We start from the raw sequence: 18,628 nt of genomic DNA, 5'->3' as shown, positions 1-18,628 counted from the left end.
GCAGACGTCAGCGGTTTTCTACGTGAAAGGTGCGCACGCACGCGTTGGGGCGCCGCTCGACGCTCGACGGGAGAGCACTCGGCCGTGCGAAAAACGTCTTGTTGTGGTCGTAGTTCGTTTTAAAGGCGCCGATTTCGTTCTCAGTTCTTAAACAGCGTGTTCGAGATGTCACGTCGCAGAAAGGTAAGACTTTAAAGAGTTTGTAAACACGGTAAAGCGTTTTAACAGGCGGCTTATTGTTCCGCCAAAGGGGAGAAACGAGAAGTGAACTTCGGCACCGAGCCAAATAAAGAAAATGTCCGATGACGTGTGAATAAACAAAATAGATTAGTTGTTTGTAGGTAGATCTTTCGCTCGAGGTACTAAGTAATAATCAGGTTGTTATCATAGCCTTCTGAATCTCAATATATGAAGTGGAATTGATGACTTTGCTTATTTTAGACATGAAAGTTTAACTTTTGTAAATAAAGCGTATAATATCCACCCACACCCAACCATATTGAAAAGTGAAATTATATTTGATGCCAGCACAAGGTGCAATTTCTTGAAAGAAGGAGTCATGGACGCATGGATTTAAAATAATAATCACTATTTATGATTAATGTTGACCTCAAAAGGGAAAAACATTAATTTTTTTAGAAAAATGAAACTGATCATTGAATGGAGAGTATCTGTATTTCTTTTGAACATGTGCAATATATAATTAGGTAAATTGCAATAATTATTTTAATTCACCTAACTTGAAAAAAAGGAAATCTGTGGCAATAATAATAATTATAATAATAATAATGATAATAATAATAATAATAATAATAATAATAATAATAATAAAGTTATAAGCAAATAAATAAATAAATAATTAAGTAAATAAATAAATAAATAATAATCATGGGATTTTGCAGTGGCATTTCCACAAAGTGGCTTTTCATCTACTGTCCCTCGATCAAATTGAATACAACAGCTGCTTTGAATGTAGTGCAAGGAGGGAGAATTTGTATGATAACATTGGGTTTTTGATCAGTAGGACACCCGACCTGATTGCTTTTATGCTGCACCAGTCAGCAAGTACCTTAGAACTTAAAAAATACCCGGCTATAAGATGCACCCCAATTTTGGCAAAAACTTCCCAAGAAAAAACATATTTTCTTCAAAAAAACATGCACCTTATAACCGAGAAACTACAGTAAAATAACTTGTAAGTTCTAAAATCAGAGTTGATGAAATTAAGTATAAAGTATTAGTAGCTTGGAATTCTTCTGTGTAGTGTATTAATGTATAGATACTGTTTGTGTAGGGGATCGTGCATGCCTTTGAAAAAAATGTCTTAAGGAAAGTGCTATCCGTGGGTGTTTTTATACCCATATCATCGGGGCTGATCCCAAATACACTATGTCATAAGTGCAAGAAGCGGGCATGAAGAGCAATAATTTATTGCTGGGGAGAATCCTTGTAATTGAACTTTTTTTTCGATTTCCCTTGAAAGTCCAAGTTATTGGGATTTATATGTATTTGCAGTCCCTACACTAATTCCTGATGCCCTTATCCCTTCCTTTTTCATACCCGCCATGCAGTCGATGCCAGGGGTTTTATAAAGGGCCAAGCATGACAGGGTAAATTAATGACCACCTGTGAATACCACTTTGCCCAGCTGCTTTCATCATTTTAAAGAAGGCTTGTTTACATTGTGCCACCTTGATACATGTACCGGTATATACAGAAACGCAACAGTTGATGAAAAAATATAAAAGGCCTCACGGTAGATTTGACATCATTTCTGTACTCTTAATTGTGCAATTCCAGAAAAAATCCATTCCAACCCCATGGAAGGTCTTAAAAATTCCGGGGGGGAGCTCTCTAAGCCAAAATTTTTAAAGGAAAGTATGGAAATTGTTTATTTGGAATTTCTGGAGGGGTGGTGGATTTAACCCAAAAAGCCTTCTGTGGGAGGGGTATGGATATTTTCCGAAACAACACAGTTTAACGATATCTTGTTCTCTTTTTGCGACAGAGTGGGACAAGTGAATTGTCACCTAAGGATAAGAAAACTGAAGGTGACGCTTCCAAGACTGAATGGAGTGAAGAAGAAAAGAGCAGACTCTTGGATGCTTTAAAAATGTATTTTGAAGTCTTGATTTACTATGCAGTAACTGTAACATGAGCCCATTACTGGTTTCTCACGTAACGTTTTGTTGACAACATGCCTGAGTTGTCTATGAACGAATTATCAACCAGGCGCAACCAAGTTGACTATCACTTATAAGAAATGAGGACAAGTAGTCTAATTATTTTTGTAGAGACTCTAAAGGATTGCAGTAAAAATCTACAACTTTATGATTTTCCTTTATAAAACAACTTTCATATGATTGGGTTTTTTAGCAAATAGAAAACAGCAGGAGAACTTACCAATCAGATTCACTGATTTCCAATAGAACACAGCTGAGTTTCTTCTAATTTGTATTTTATTTAGTCAAGCTCCTCAGATGATAAATATTTTGAAGAGATTTTTCTGGTGGGAAAGGGAGGGAGGGAAGGGGTTTGAGTATGATATTAGCAACATTCACCGTGACCTTTTTGACCATTATACAGGCATTGTGACAATTTGTTAAACAATTACATTGGGTATTCCCCAATTTTTGGCTGCATCACATAAAATGTTTAGACCAATCGCAGCCAAAAAAATATTATTTGATGGATTATATTTATGTAAACTATCTTTAATTTCCTATGCAATCTTCGGTCGCTAGCTAATTCACTTATTATCTGCTCACTTTTCAACAGAGATGAAGGCAACAAAAACTGGCGCTGGATTGCTAGACAAGTTAAAACAAAGACTACAGCACAGGTTAGAAACGTTAAAAAAACATTAAAATGGCTTCCGTATAAAACTGAGTAAATACAGTTTAACAGCCATTTGGCTAGAAAAAACCAGCCGTCAACCATTTTTGGAAAGCAGTCACATGTGTGGTTTGTGTAAAGAATGCATGCAATAGTTCAGAAAATGCATTTGGTTGATGCATTGTATAAATGATGTAATGGTCTTTATTTATAAATAGCTTACATGTCAAAACAAGTCACTATTTCACAACATGAATATTCAGTACTTGCTGAACAGTAAGAATAATTATTGTTGGCTCACCAGCATAGACAGGGGGCCGCTAACCAGCACCGACGTTAACATCGACCTTGCCTAAATTACATTTAAAGAGTCATTAAAACTCCTAATCCCTCAATGCAACTCTCAGTGCATTTATGCTTGTACTAATGTTGTTTTTGCCTGTGTCACTGTGTGAAAAGCCTGTTTGATTGTTGTTTCAAGTGTTGAGCTTTTTCTTCCCTTTTTACAGGTAAAAGAATTTGCCTCAAAACTTGAGACAGAAAAGCCAGGTATGTTTAGAATAATTCCCTCTGTTCCACTTGATTTTACATGTATCGTACATGTAATATACTATCAGGTTTCTAGCATAAGATTGTGATACTGACAACTTCCCTGATGTTGTTCTTTAGCTTCAAACAAGAGAGCAATTGCACCAAAGGATGATAGTCCACTTGAGGTATTTAGTCCTATATACCCTATTGTTAATTTTTTTTGTTGTTGTGGGATTTAAGTTTTGCAATTTTTTAATCACAAAAGTTCCTGAGAAAATAAGGAACAATGAGGTATTTCTTTGTGTTTCGTTGATTATTTGCACCAACAGGGGTATTTTGCAGAACGCAGAATGCAAAACACAGAATGATGTCCTGAACCAACAAATAAAAGCTAACTGCAAGCAATCCGGAGTGAAAGCTAAATGCAAGCAAACCAGGGTGAAGCTAATGTCAAGCAAACTAGAGTGAAAGCTTCCAGCAAGCAAACCGTCCACTGACCATCATTCTGCATTCTTTGTTCTGCATTCTGCAAAATACCCCTGCCGTTTTTGCACTGTATGTGTACCTTTGATTTTTGTGTGATCACTCTCACTGTCATCTTTATTTGTACAACAGGCATGGATAAATGTAACAAAAAGGTTAAAAGGCGATGATGATGTTGATGGAACATGTATACCTCAGGTAGAAAATTTACTTATTTTTCATAAATGTTGACATGTATTATAGCCTCTCCGTTCTTCAATTGTTTTTACAGATTTTATAGTATTTTCATACAAATGCTTATCAAAGATCATTCTGAGCAATTAGTGAGCTGTGGATGCTTATTGCTCAAGATAAAGTTTTTTCTTCAAAGTTTTTTTGCTCTTGGATTGGGAAGAGTGTTGCAGGGTTGTGTTATTAAAGGCTTAATTCATTTAATGTCCCCCACATGCCTACATGCAAAGCTTTCAATCCTAGACAAGCAATGTTTAATAATAACAAATTCCCAGATCTGTAATTAAACATAAAAATTTTATTAAGATTAAGGCTTTCAAGACAATTAATCAGGCTAACTCTAAGTTGCACAGAAGTAGGGATTTTCCCTGGCTATAACTGATGGCTGGGCTTTCAACCTTAAGTCTTGTGTCTTGGGCTACAGAGTAAAACTTGCTTCTCTTGTCTTTTGTGTGTTAACAGCAAGGTATATGCATAAAATTAAAATAATAGAAAAATGTATTATCTGCAGGAAAAGTTGAGCCATGTTCAACTTTTCTTGAAGACACAAGCTGCCTTTGCAGATTTGATACATAACAAGTACATATACTTCACTTAAAAAGTTTGTTTAAGGGGTTGCATTAAGCAATAGACCATGCATTGCATTTGTATAGTTTATCTGCCTCAGCGGTTATTGCAAGAAAACGGGACTTTTTATAGGAAAGTGATTTTCAAACTTTTTGAGACTTCTTCTAACAACCCATAAAAGAACAACTGGTTTATTTTCTCAGAGTATCATAAAAATGTGCACCTGTTCTCTTAAAAAAATAACTCAGTTGTAAATATTGTCATGTAGTTTGCTGTTCCATTAGACATTAGCTATTGACAAAAAAATAGTTTGTGTAACATCTTATTAATAAGTTATTTTATTAACAAGCACAACATGTAACCAATAGCAAGACAGTTTAAAAAGTTTTAGAGAATATTACATAAATACATGTATAATTATTATTAACTTGGGTTGATCATTTAAATGAAGTTAAAACAGCTTTAATTTATAGTTACCTAGACTTGTTTCACCACCTTTAAATGCAGTCTACATAAATTGCAGCTCCTCCCTGTTGTAAAAACTTAATTTGACCTAGTGGTCAAACCCCAAATGAACCCTAAACCAATAACTTCATTTAAATAATCGGCCCATTGACTCTGGAAAGGCATCCACCTCATGCCTCTTACAACAGAATAAAGATTCAAGAACACAAGAGCACACAGATTCTCCAGGAAAGGAACCTGACGTATGCAACAAACAGATGGATCAAGATCATAACAGTGATGGTGACGCTAATGAGGAACAACAAGATCCTGCAGCTGACGATGTAGATCACAAGCAAGGTGAAATATCATCAAAAAGTGATCATAGCAACAAACTTCAAAAGACTGGCACTGTTTTGGTAAGAATTTGTTTTCTTTTTTTATCTTTTATTGATTACATGTACAGCCCACTTGCTAACCATCAGGCCACCTTATCTCCCATAGAGGTTTTATGGCTTCCTGGATCTCTTCAGTGAAATAATGCTTTGTCTTCAGAATGAGAGAAATCTTTTCAAATTTTGATCTGTCTGAATGAAGTTACAGTTCATATGGTTTGTGGAAGGTGCAGTGGCCTAATTGTTAGTGCGCTGGACTCAGGATCAAGCTGTCCTGGCTCGAGGCCTGGTCCGGCCACTGCATTGCCTCTCTTCACTCAGGTGTATAAATGGGTACCAGCAAATTTAATGCTGGGAGGTCACCCTGCAATTGGACTAGCATCCCATCCAGTGGGGAGAAGAAATGCTCCTAGTCACTTCATGCTACTGAAACTGGGATAAGCTCCAGCCTGCTGGGTCACTAGGCTCAAACACACTTAACCTTTACCGTTACAATCTAGGATCTAGAATCATAGTAATTATATGGTTTAAGTCAAGCTTTTCAGTCCTGCATTTGTTCTGTTTTATTTCAAACAGGAGGACCTCTTGACCAACCAGAAGCAGATGATGGAGAAAATCTCTATTTTGGACTCCAAACTAGAGAAGCTATGTTCAGAATCTTCTCAGACAACAGTAATGGAATTATTAACCAAAATAAACAACAGACTGGACGAGCTTGGTAAAAACCCTTCCCACAGTTGTTGTGGAGGACCTGTAATTATTCAAACAACGCCTCATGCTAATGTCGTACATCAGCCTGTTCTGGATTCTTGTAGTTCATGTAAAGACTCCAGAAAAGAGAAGAGAAGTGTCAGTTTCACATCCTTTCCCTCTGAAGGTAGTTCATGTTTTACTTCACGGGAAAAAGATGATCATCAAGTTTCTGCATCTTCTTTAAACTTAGCTTCAATAAGAACTTCATCTGATTTGACAAATGCTTCTGAAAAGAATGTTTCTGGAAATCAACCTGGTGTGATTTTAGTTTCGGACTCCCAGGATGAACCTTCACCCAAACCACAGACAGTAGCTATTGCCACATCCTCGCCTGGAGTTACATGTACTTCACATTTTCATAGTGTGCCTTCAGTTGTTGAGTCAACAGTATCAGAGAATAAGCAAGGTAGTTCATTAGCAACTGTATCTTGTGAACGTGACACGCGCAGTAAAGTGAACAAATCTGTTTATTCTGAACAAGCATTACCAAGCAATAGGGAGCCTTCTCCAAATGGAAATGAGTCAAGTTTAGTTATTAAAGAAGGCAGTTCCCTGCCAAATGGAACCAATTCTGTAGCATCCATTGCTAATCAATCTGCGATTGCTACAACTGTCAGTGCCACATCACTTCAAACAAAGGTCACAAGTGTTCTGACACAACCAAGAGATTTATCTCATCAGGCTGAGTACAACAAGACCTTAACTCCACGGCCACAACAAATAATACTGCCTTCTTCACATGCTGGAACTTCTTATCCACCTCCAGTACAAATTATACCAGCACCCTCACAACAATCTCCATACGTTGACCATCAAACAGGCTCAATTACTAACCGTGCTGAAAAGAATGAGCCAGCACATAAAACTGGACATGAAGGAGTGACAGAAATTGTACCTTGCCATCAAAGGCCTCCAACGGTTTGTCCAGTTTCTGTAAGTACTGTTGTCAGAAGTCCCACACCACATTATTACCCTGCGGTCATGTCTCCTGGACCTAGCCATTATCTGTCACAACAAGCGCTACTGGTGGTCAATAGCTCTGGAGCTCGTGTGTCAGCACAGAATTCAAGTGATCAGCAGTTTACAAGGATTCCACTGGATAATGCTACACCAAGCTCAGTACAAAAGGACATACCATCAGGATACATCACACTTTCGCATGCTGCAAATGTAATGTCACCATCACCGAATAAGGTTCACGCCACACCAGCTTGGCAGCCACAAACAGTTATGACTGCAACTGCTAGTCATTCCACACAGCAAGAAAAAGAACTCCATGTATCTTCAGCTACAGGTGCTGCCACGCAAAAATCTGGTAAGTAGACAATAAAATTATTATAAAATAATGGATAATTATATGAAGTCATATATTTGAACTGCGGATGAAGAATAAATGAAGAGAAGATCCTTGCAGTAATGAACACAACTTGAGCAGTTGAAAATAAAGCCTGAAAAAATCAGGCTTGCTGGGACTCGAACCCTGACCTCTGCAATACTGAGAGCGCTGCAACAGTATCGCAGAGGTCAGGGTTCGCGTCCCGGCAAGCCTGATTTTTTGGGGCTTTATTTTCACAACTGCTTAAGTTGTGTCATTACTGTGATGATCTTCTCTTCATTTAAAATTATTATAGAAATGAAACCTCAAACATGCTCGATTACCACTGTTAAAGGGGCTTCGTCATGGATTTTAACAGATTCTGGAGCAGCCAAAATTTATATTTGAGTCTTGGAAACCTAAGAGTAATGGTCCATTTTAAAAACAATTGCTTTATTAGAGAACTGAAACTGTTAACTAGCATCTTTGGTTGCGGATGGCTAGGATGGAAATGAATTACAACAGAACTTGAAAGATTAAGGTTAAACTTTTCAAGTTGTTTCCGTGCATCCTCAAAAAATATATTTTTAAAGCCATGCATGTAGTTTGATTTCTAACCGCAAATAAACTAAAGGTTGCCAGACGAGTATATCTTCTTTTAGATGTTTAAAGATATTGTTTTTCATGGGTTAAGTTGCCTACCCCTAATTTCAGAACAGTTTACTGAAAACAAAAATCTCTGAAATCCCTGTGACATAGCTCCTTTAAACCTCCACTGTTGAAAGAAATTTTAAACCCATGTTTCTACAGTGGAACTCAATAAAACAAAGTACCAAGGGACTGGTACTCCCACAACAATGTGTTAGACGTTGTGGTGGGAGTTTGTTATATCGGACTGACAGTTTCTTTTCCTAAGCAAAAGTCATTGTCAGAGACAAGTCTTGACTCTGAAGATGACTTCTGCACTACAAGCTGTTGAAGCTTTAATCACCAACATCAGTTATTTCAGAACTACTCTCACCCAGACAATCACACTATAGGAACTACTGCTACCCTTGACTTCAAACCATTGACTAAGTATTTTCTGAAACAAAACATTTGCTCCACATCTCTGTTAATGTATAGTCAAAGACAAAAGAAATACCTGTGCAAGTTTGGGAGAATTTATGAAAGTTGTGGAAACACCTGCCTATGTCTCATGTTCACATAGCATTTTTCATTCTCCCAAACTTCCATTCCTGTTCCTGTTCCTCAATTCAATGTATAAAGTTCTCCTTTAGTATAATGTTTTCTATTTCTTATATACTGAGTTACACAGTAGGAAACCTACTAAACACTAGCATATTTTAATTTACTAGAGTACTACAAGACAGTTTAAATGTTGTTATGCTGTGATCACTGAAAGTACAGGGCTGTACTAATCATTTTATTAAGCTCGTTTACACAGTCAAGCGTTTTTTGTTTACACAATGCAATTTTTGCCGCGCCGAAGTTGCATCAAGTCTCAAACAGGTTCAAAACTCCTGTGATATCACCACGATTTTTTTGCCGCTTGTTTCGCAAACTTGTGGCAATTTCATGGCGATTTTATTGCTGCAATATCGCAGGAGAGTTCACGCCACTTCCGGCGCAACAAAAATGTCATTGAGTTATGCAACAAAAATTGCCTGTGTAAACGGGCCTTAAGACCCTATTTGTGAAGTCAAGGTTAAAATCAGATTTAAGCCAATAGCCTTAAGGAGGCTCGATGTAGTTTTTTTAGCCGAAGGGTGGTTGTTTTGAAAATTAAAATTATCTAGGAAGCCAATGTTCGATTTTTGCCAAAATACACCATAATGATCAAATATGACCAAATTTTAATTTTTTACCCGTCACTTTGTCACAAAGGTTACCATAGCAACCATTGACGTTTTCTTTTGTTCTCAAACAAGCTTGATTTTCTCAAAATCTAGATTGACTCTTGGTATTCATTTTTTGATATGTTCAAGTATAGTAGATTTACTACCTGTGCTCAAAATTTTAGGAAAATCTGTAAGAGCGTTTTAGAGTAAATCAAGAATGAAGTTTTTGGCATTTTCTTATAATTTCTTACAATCGGCAGTTGATATATTTTAACAAATTAAAGCAAAAAGTCTTTCGCTTTTAGTTAATGGTCTTTGATGGTGTAAGTATTTATATTTCAGTGAGAGAAACTGTGCTCAAATAATACGAAACAATTTTAAGGCGCCTATTTTATATTAAAACGGTGTTTTTCTGAAAATTTCATTCTTGATTTACTTGAAAACGCTCTTACAGATTTTTCTAAAATTTGGTCAACAGTTAGTCAATCTACTAAACTTTAACATATCAAAAAATAAACACCAAGTGTCAATCTACATTTCGAGAAAATCAAGCTTGTTTGAGAACAAAAGAAAACGTCAATCGTTGCTATGGTAACCGTTGTGACTAAGTGACGGGTAAAAAATTAAAATTTGGTCATATTTGATCATTATGGTGTATTTTGGCAAAAATCGAACATTGGCTTCCTAGGTAATTTTAATTTTCAAAACAACCATCCTTAGGCTAAAAAAACTACATTGAGCCTCCTTAAGTACTAGTTACACCACTTCAAAATGGGATCTGTAGCATTGCATTTTATCCATCTGTTTTTCTTATGAGGGAACCTAAGCTTACAAGCCCCGTGGTTTTTTATTAGGTTCCCTCGCCATTTTGTTTCTAATCTTATATTATATTGTAGTCCTGTATATTAATTATTATCTTGTATATTGATTTTGTATTATCTATTTTTTCATAATTTTATTTTTTGTTTGTGTGGAAAAAAAATAAAAAATAAATTAAAAAAAACCATGTTATAACAATGCAATTTACACTATGGCTGCCACCAAATTTAGCCATTTGCAGAATTTTATGTAAATCTCATATTTATTAAGTGATAACCAGATATAACTTAAACTTTGTTTGAATAATCAACCCTTAATTTCTGCTCTTCAGATGATGTTAAAAGCAGACAAAGTAAAGCCTCACAAAAGGACTTACTTAATGCAGGCAAGTATAGGATGGTTTGAATGTTAAAGAACTGTATCATGGATTTTTGCTAAATTTAGATATAATTATATGAAAATGGAGCTACCAAATTGAGTAAAATATAGCAAAATACAAAAGAAGGTACAGATGGACAAAAATTCAAGACAATTAAAAAAACAGATTGCGATATGGGTTTTTCAATTACTATTAGGCTAAACAGTTCCGGCAAAGTTAATCACTTTTGTTTGTAACTTTAAATTGTAATGTCCGGGAGGCATAAAAGTATTTGTTTAAAATGCAGCTATGGGTTTGTCATTTAGATGCATAGAAGTAATTTCTTTGTAAGCATTAAGTTTCATAGGGGGTATTTGGCAAACAAAGCCGTGACACAGCCCCTTTAAGCCTAGTAAGTACTTTTGAGTGGCCAGTCTGTTTGAACTTTTAAGTCTGTGGATAAAATCCTAGTATGTGACATTCAAATAAAAACTTCTCTATTGAGCAGTACTTTCATGTGGTACTGTTTAATATGCTGGATTTTTCATCATTAATTTTTGCAAAGTGAAATTTAAGATTTTTTTTATATTTCGAACATTGGTTAACATTCCATAATTTATGTATGTTTGCTCAAATGTTATGTCTGGAATTAATAATTATTTTTTTATACCTTGTTGTCAGAAAGGTTGAAGAGTTTCTTTAAAACTTAAAATACTATATGTATAGTGAAAATAATGATTTAAATATCTGTTATCTCCTTTCCAGCCATGCTTATCAATAACTATGTCTTAGAGCACCCTAACCAGGAGAATCAAACTCAGTGGCAATCATGCCTTAATGCAATAGTTGCTGATTATCAAAAGAACAACCCAGATCCTGCCAGGGGAGACCTGTTACAACTCGGTAAGTTTGAGGCAGTGTTTGCAATGTTTTAGGAATATAAATTTGGCACTCCCTTTGAAAACTGTATCCAAATCCTTGATGCTTCTGGCTCGAGTAGATGTATACCATGCGCTTGTTCGCTATGTCGGATTTGACCAAACACGACATGACACATTGAAAAAGATTTTGATTGATTGATTAAAATGTTACCCTTTTGTTACTTATTTTCGCAGGACTTAATTTTCGCGATTTAAAAAAATCGCAAAATTAAAGACCCACGAAAAAAGGTTCTCGCGAAAAAATAATGACGCAAACTTTTATACCCTTCAATATAATTCGTAATGATTAATCAATGTTGCCGTCAGCTTACTACATAATTATCTAGTTGGTACAGTCGTCAAACTAGCTCTACTTTTGTTACAAAGGAACATGTCAAACTGTTTTAAGTCGGATTCGTTTTGATATGGTTTTGTTCAGTGTCATTGGAAACTATTGCTGTGGAAAATGCAAATCAGTTGTGCCAAATTTGAGACTTACTGTTCGTTAATGCAGGCCAGTATTTGACAATTTTCGCGAAATTAAGTTCCTTTGAACATCTTTTTTTGGCCAAATCACGAAATTTAAGTCCAGCAAAATATTCCTGTTCCATTTTCACAAAATTAAGTACCCGCGAAAATAAGTAACAACAAGGTAACTATAATAGATTGACTAAATTATGATATAAATATTGGAATTTATAATAATTTATTTTCTTACAGTAACAATAGGTCACAATCCACATGTTCTGCTGACAAAGTACGAGCTGGAAGATGCAGTGGAAAAATCCAAGGGTCGGCCAAAATTCTATGCGCTGCGCCTGGCAGAGAAGCTCTTTGGACTTGATGTTTTGATCAAATCCACACCTTATGGAATTGGAGGAAAGGCAGCTTTAAACCCAGTCATATTGGATGCCATTAAACGTAATAATCAATACCTTAAAGATTCTGTATCTATAGTTATTTTTTTTTGTTTTTTTTTTACTGGTTTTAAGCCTGGTGCTTATATGCTGGAGAAAATTGGAGATGAATGCCTCAGGGAACTTCTTATTTTAAAAGTGGTTCCAATAAAGATATAATATTGCAAAGAAGTATAAGTATTATTGCTGTTGTTGTTGTTGTTTTATTGGCTTCATGATCATCCCACAGTTGTTGCAGTTTTGGTTTGTAAGCTGCTTTGGCAACTTGAGACAAACATATAGGTTCGGTACTCAGCCAAACTCATTGCAGACATTGTGGACCAGCATGGTTTATGTTTCATAAGTCAGGAACGATTGGTGAAGGTTGCATAGTTCTGTTTGCTGTTGGGAAATGGAAATACTTTCTATTTATAATTTTCCTGTCTGTGTGCCAGACTATCCCAGGCAAAATAATGAGGAAATCTTCACTGTTATGTTTTCATTAGTTGTAAATGTTTGGGGCAGTTGCATTGAAACATGAAAATTGGTAATTGTCTAAAATTTCCCTGACATAAAAACAAGGCTTTAGGTTAGGCTGACTCTTACTCACCTGTCAATTAATATCTTTATTTACACGTATCTAGATTTCTTTCAGTAATAATTGTCTTTTAAGATTAGTTTATTTAAATCCTTGTTTTAGGGGAAGTCCTTCAGAAATTTGCCCAACATATGTCCAGTGAAGAGAAGAGAAACCTGTGGAAAGGTTGTGTTACTAGCATTGCTCAGAGGTGCAAGAGGGCCCGTAATCCACAGCGAAAAAGATCGTCAAAAAGAGTAAAAAGAAGTGAGGATAATGACGACCGAGGACCTCCTTCTATGGCAGTTGGCAATGACATGCAGCATGATGAACGTGATGACTCTTTAGCTGATTCAGATGAAGAGTATGAAGAGTTTGACATGGACACTTTAGATCAGCCTGGCTCAAGTCATACGCCGCCATCAACAGTCAGAATATCTTCTGACAGTGAACAAGAGGAACCACCACAGAACGGTGCTCGGGATGGTGTAGATCACAGTGAGACTCATCATCTCAAACAAGCACAAGACTCTAATGTGCCATCGGAGTCAACTGCCGACTCCAGGGAAGACTCGGAAGACACTGAGCAGGATGTTAGTGTACCACCAGGCATTGACCCAGACATAACAGTCGTTCACTTGCCGTCCACCATGCAGACTGCAGTCAAGGTATCATCTAAACAAGCAGATCAAACATTGAGTCCTGGTCTCTTGCAAAGAAACAGCGTGGAAGCTAGTGGCAGTGAGAACAGTCCGTGTGTGAGACCTGAAGGACTTGAAAACCTTGGTGCATATACTGTGCGTATCCAGGAGACTTACCAACATGTAAACGATGGTGATTCCCCAGAGAAGAATGTGGCTATGGCACGCAAATACTACGGAGATTTCCCGCCTGTTGTAGGTAGTATTTACAAGCCTGGTCCAGCATCTACTGAAAGTGTGATTGTGTCTGGCATTAAAATGACTCCTGATTGTAAGTACATGTGACAAATTTAATGAACTGTTTCGCTCCAAACAGTACTGTTAAATTTCAATTTTTTGCACTTTATCTCATCATACAACAGGGACAGATCCATGATTTTTTTAGGAGGGGGTGCACCAGTATAAAATAATTGCTTAACTGACTTTTTTCGCAGAATGCCAGTTGTTATAGAAAGCCAGGTCATCTAGGGGGGAAGGGTGTTTGCACAACCTGCACCCTCCCCCTTTATCCCTCGTGTACAATGTGTAGGATGTAATAAGCCACAACTAAAATACTTTGCTTACTTACCTTGTGTATTTGCTGAGTATTTTGCTCTGAGGTCCAGATTTACTTGTGACTTACAGATTTTTTGGGGAAGGGCAAGACACAATTACACAGTACCTCTCTCCAATCGGGGGAACAATAACCTGCAATCCATAAACTATCATGCCATCCAGGGGGAATACTGAATACTGGGAGGGAGGGTACTCCCCATCCGTGGACTAAACAGGAAGGCTCCACCCGAAAGGGGTACATTTTTTTATGCTGGAGGTATATCAAAGAGTAGGGATTTCATGAGTGGGAGTATAGAAATGGGTAAGCCGACTGTCATTTACGTATTTAGTAGGGTGGCCTTTAAAACTATCTTGAAAAGAGATGTAGTGTCCATACTTGGTATGTAAAAGGGTACCATTTTCTATTGAAGGTGTATATGAAAGGGTTAACTTTTCTGTTAAAAAAGGTATAATTATAATTTTAACAGTAAGGGTTGGGGAAGAGCCTCTCCATAAAATTCTTCTGAGTAACCTTTCCTTGGAGGTGGGGGGGGGGGGGGGGAAGTAGCAATACCCCAACTCAATTTAAAGGTACAGAAACAAAGTCTAAAGTCTAGGCACCAATGAGCAATCAATCCTTGAAATCCTTCAATCCTTAGGACTGTTAAAACTTAAATGCCTTACTCATTTCTTTCCATCCTCTAGTTTCTTACGTGTTGATTGGAGGAAACCCAAATGTAACTCTTCCTCGCCAGAAGTATCTTGATTGTCTTACAAGATCAGGCCAGCCCACACACTTTGCAGTTCGTCTGGCTGAGTTAGCTTTTGGAGATGATGTTCTAAAGGCATCAACTGTGACAGGAGGAAAGCGTGGCACTCTACAGCTGGACCCAAATGTGATTGATGCAATACAAAGTAAGACTGATCAAGTTGTAACCTTAGTTAACAGATATCACTCTTCGCACACCGTATCCTTCCGTGTTTAAGAGGCATGGGAGCTCCACTGCTGTGCAGTTCCCAGCCAAAAGCTCCCACATGTGTCGTGTGGAGTTGTTAGGGGTGTTTGCACCCACCTTGGCAGTAAAGGGCAGAATACATACTAGGGCCTTTGTTATCCTATCACTGCCTGACGGCTATGCCATGCTGATGCATGGCATAGGCCCAAACAGCTGCATGTCCATTGCTGCCACTGCCCAGGTGATATAGCTGTGCAGATGCATAAGGTACTGGCCAGGCCTTGAGTTGGTGTCCGAGTGTGTTCCACTTAGTTGTTTTCCCAAGAGACATGCAAGATTTGACATGATAAGTTCCATACAAATGATGAACTATCAAACATGAGAGATAGATGAATGTTTTATTGCATTTTGCAAACACAGAAAAGAGAGTTGAAAATACAATGCGTTGCCAAGCAATTCTGATGAACTTCGGGGTTTTCAAATGCCATAATAACAATTTAATGATTAATATTGGTTTCTTGACTCAACTTTTACCATATGTTTTTTTTTAATTCTGCAGCTGAGGTGTCAGAGAGATTTTTAAAAGAAGTCAGAAAAGAGGAACAGACAGCAGTTTTGCGCAAGTGTATCACAAGTATCGCCACTAGATGTAAAACCCTGCGTTACAACAGATCAAAAAGTCATGTTGACAATCACTGGACAATCCATACAAGCCATACTGGGGATGTTTAACAGCAAATAAACTGAAAGATCGTCGCCCAAAAAGACTGCTTTTCCGTCACTACAAAAAATATCTTGTTATTCCAAAAAAAAAATATGGAAAAAATATGGGACCAACCATTAATTTTTAGTACAACCAGTTAAAAGTGCCCATATTAAAATATCTAGCAGTCATAGTTTAATTTCTTGGTCTTTTAATCATTTTCTGTGCCAAGCAAAGTCATGAGAATGGGTGAAGTGTGTTATATAGCTAAGTGTTCTTATTAGCTTTTTTAAGCAAAAACCTTAAAGTTTTATATATTGGCTTCTTAAAATGGTGTTTAAAGTTATAAAACCATTGAAATAAGCGGCTATTGATTATTTTATTACAGTTTTTAAAATTGACTGTTACTTCATCAGAAAGTTGCGAACTTAAATTGTTTACAGTAATATTTAAAAACTGCAATGCCACCTGTATTAATTTTAGGGGCTAGATCATGCAATTGACAAACTTAACTCGATCACTGAATTTACTGAAATATTACAAAATGGCTTGAAGCTGTTGAAGAACTCACAAAGGGGCAAGGATGGACAAAATTGGAGAGGATTCAAATGGATATTTTTGGGATAACCTTGAAAAATGTTGGCCACACCTTTTTTAAATTAATCTCAGTTTGAATGATGCCATTTGTATGTTTATTTGGACGTACGTCCTTGTTATGTGGTTGCCATTGTGGCAATAAAAGACTGTTGCCCTAAAATAACAGAATTTCCTAAAATACTGTAATCTAGCCCCTTTAAATGTTATGCAACTCAATTACTAGCCTGCGTGGCCGGCGTTCAAAGGGGAAGGAGAAGGGGAGTTAATTCGAGCGTGAGGTGCGAGGAGAGAGCGCGAAGCGCGATCGGAGAAGGGGGAAGGGGAACGCCTGCCCTGACGCTATTGTTTTTTTTCATACCGCCCCTAAAGTACTTGTCATCTGCTTGCCCTCTGTTTTACGTCTGGCTGTCAAAATTATCCAATCTGATTGGTGCCGATTCTCGCGGGGAATAAAACCCTTCACCGTTCGAATTGCGCTCAAACTCCCCTTTCCTTCCCCTTTGAACGCTGGCCACGCAGGCTACTCAATTACGGACATATCCTTGTGTACAGCAGTGCAAACTTCAAGTTATCAACTGTGAAAGTCTTTGACACCAAGTGTCTCTATTTAATTAAATTATTTACTGCTCTTTAAAAAGTTTTAATATTAATAACAAATAAATCTATATATCTATAATAATACGTAACTCTGGTTCCTGAGGTTCTCTTTCTTCTTTCTTCTGCTGAGTTCAAAAAGATTTTTTTGTTTTGCCAAAAAAAATTGTTTGTGTGCAGTCGAACAGAGAGTTTTGCAGGATAATGTGGTAAAAGAAAAAGCTGAAATCAAAGTTCCTGCTCCCATTTCTTTTCTGTATTTAAACCATTTGGATGGGTAATAAAATATAATATTATAATTAAATTCGTGTACATTAATTTTTATGGTGTTTTGCATCCAGGGGGGTACTCCGGCTTGTAAATGACGGGGATGATCGAAGGATTTTTTTGGGTTTGAAAATTTGGCAAGTATTTTTTGGAGTGACTTGATTCAAATAGGGGATTTTTTTGGGTGTTAAAAACAAACTAAAGTGCCTTGGCACAACCTTGGCGTATTTATAGTATGATGAATAAACAAACACGAGCGTTCAATTTGTTGTGATTTTCTTTGTGTTATATTATTGCCCCTCCTGGCAATTTAGGGGTAATTTGACAAGGGATTTTTTGGGTGGAGTTATTTTTGGTCCAGGGATTTTTTTGGGTATAATGTTGGAAGACTAAGGGATTTTTTTGGGTCCTGAGTTTTGCCTCCATTTGATCATCCCCGTCATTTACAAGCCGGAGTACCCCCCCCCCCCCCTGGGGTTTTGCACTTGTAGATTTAAGCCACCATATATAAATAAATTATACAGAATAGTCAGGGCGTTCTGCTGGAAAGGGAAACATCAGGTGAAATGCTTTTCTTTACAAGAAAAGTCTTAGAAATTTTAGAACAAGTCAGCTAAGAATTCAAATTTCTGCTCAAGACTAGGAATATCAGAACCTTGTATTGTGCTTGGTGGCCTTTTATTTCCAATCATTTGACATTATTTTGTGGCATTCTCAGTGAAAAATGTAGGTTTTATATTGAATCGATGGCTAATATTTAAAAGTCCCTCAAAAGGAATGCTTCTTTTCAGCTTAAATTATAAAAAGTCCTGGATTTCTTTTTACTTTCAACGAACGGGAACCCTGAATAAGTAAATAAAGCATGCTTAACTACCAGGAAATAAACGATACATGTTATTAACGCGAATTTCAAAAATTTGCGTTAATTTTATTGATGTTAATTAATATAAACACGTTTACTATAAGCATTTTACCAGAACTTTTCTTAAATTCGCGTTAATTTTATTACGCGTATATTTTGTTCGCGTTGTTAAAATGCTTCGTTATATTCCTATAATAAGGTAAACAGCAGAAGTGCATGATTTGATGGCTGATTGCAGCTTTGTTAATTATAAGCGTTTATTATTTATAATTTTACTTAAATATTTGAATGATTGTGATCGTGTAGGACATGGAAAAACTAAAGTTCAGTCTCATATGAAGCAATAAAACCACATATCTGCTTTAAATGTGAACTGCATTAATTTCTGAAATTCATGTATAGATAGTTTTCACGTGACGTCATGGCGGCCATGTTGGCGGACCAATAGA

The 18,628-nt window shown here is 36.8% G+C and overlaps 1 protein-coding gene across 2 annotated transcripts; it reads left to right on the top strand.

Annotated features, from left to right (window-relative positions):
• The first annotated feature begins 45 nt into the window (after positions 1-45).
• Positions 46-18,546, top strand: LOC144662994 (uncharacterized). Of its 2 annotated transcripts, none has more exons than XM_078523921.1 (14): positions 46-183; positions 2,009-2,115; positions 2,779-2,842; positions 3,345-3,384; positions 3,505-3,551; positions 3,982-4,047; positions 5,301-5,510; positions 6,063-7,554; positions 10,546-10,599; positions 11,338-11,475; positions 12,213-12,413; positions 13,089-13,937; positions 14,906-15,115; positions 15,716-18,546. In XM_078523921.1, exons 1-14 carry the CDS (start codon positions 166-168, stop codon positions 15,886-15,888), a joined length of 3,669 nt encoding a protein of 1,222 aa, XP_078380047.1. In that variant the 5' UTR covers positions 46-165; the 3' UTR covers positions 15,889-18,546. The 2 variants fall into 2 exon arrangements, with proteins under 2 accessions (XP_078380047.1, XP_078380046.1); XM_078523920.1 differs by having other exon boundaries at positions 5,274-5,510.
• The last annotated feature ends 82 nt before the right edge of the window (positions 18,547-18,628 follow it).

This window comes from Oculina patagonica, chromosome 8 (genome assembly GCF_052425735.1).
Source record: "Oculina patagonica isolate OP01 chromosome 8, crgOcupat, whole genome shotgun sequence".
In the NCBI taxonomy this organism is placed as follows: Eukaryota; Metazoa; Cnidaria; class Anthozoa; order Scleractinia; family Oculinidae; genus Oculina; species Oculina patagonica.
The sequence above is the reverse complement of the archived record's forward strand: the minus strand, read 5'-3'. Positions and strand labels throughout refer to the sequence as shown.

Coding starts and splice junctions, on each gene's coding strand:
- LOC144662994 (XM_078523920.1), top strand. Junction 2,116..2,778: donor CTCTTGGATGCTTTAAAAAT/GTATTTTGAAGT, acceptor ACTTTTCAACAG/AGATGAAGGCAACAAAAACT. Junction 2,843..3,344: donor AAACAAAGACTACAGCACAG/GTTAGAAACGTT, acceptor CCCTTTTTACAG/GTAAAAGAATTTGCCTCAAA.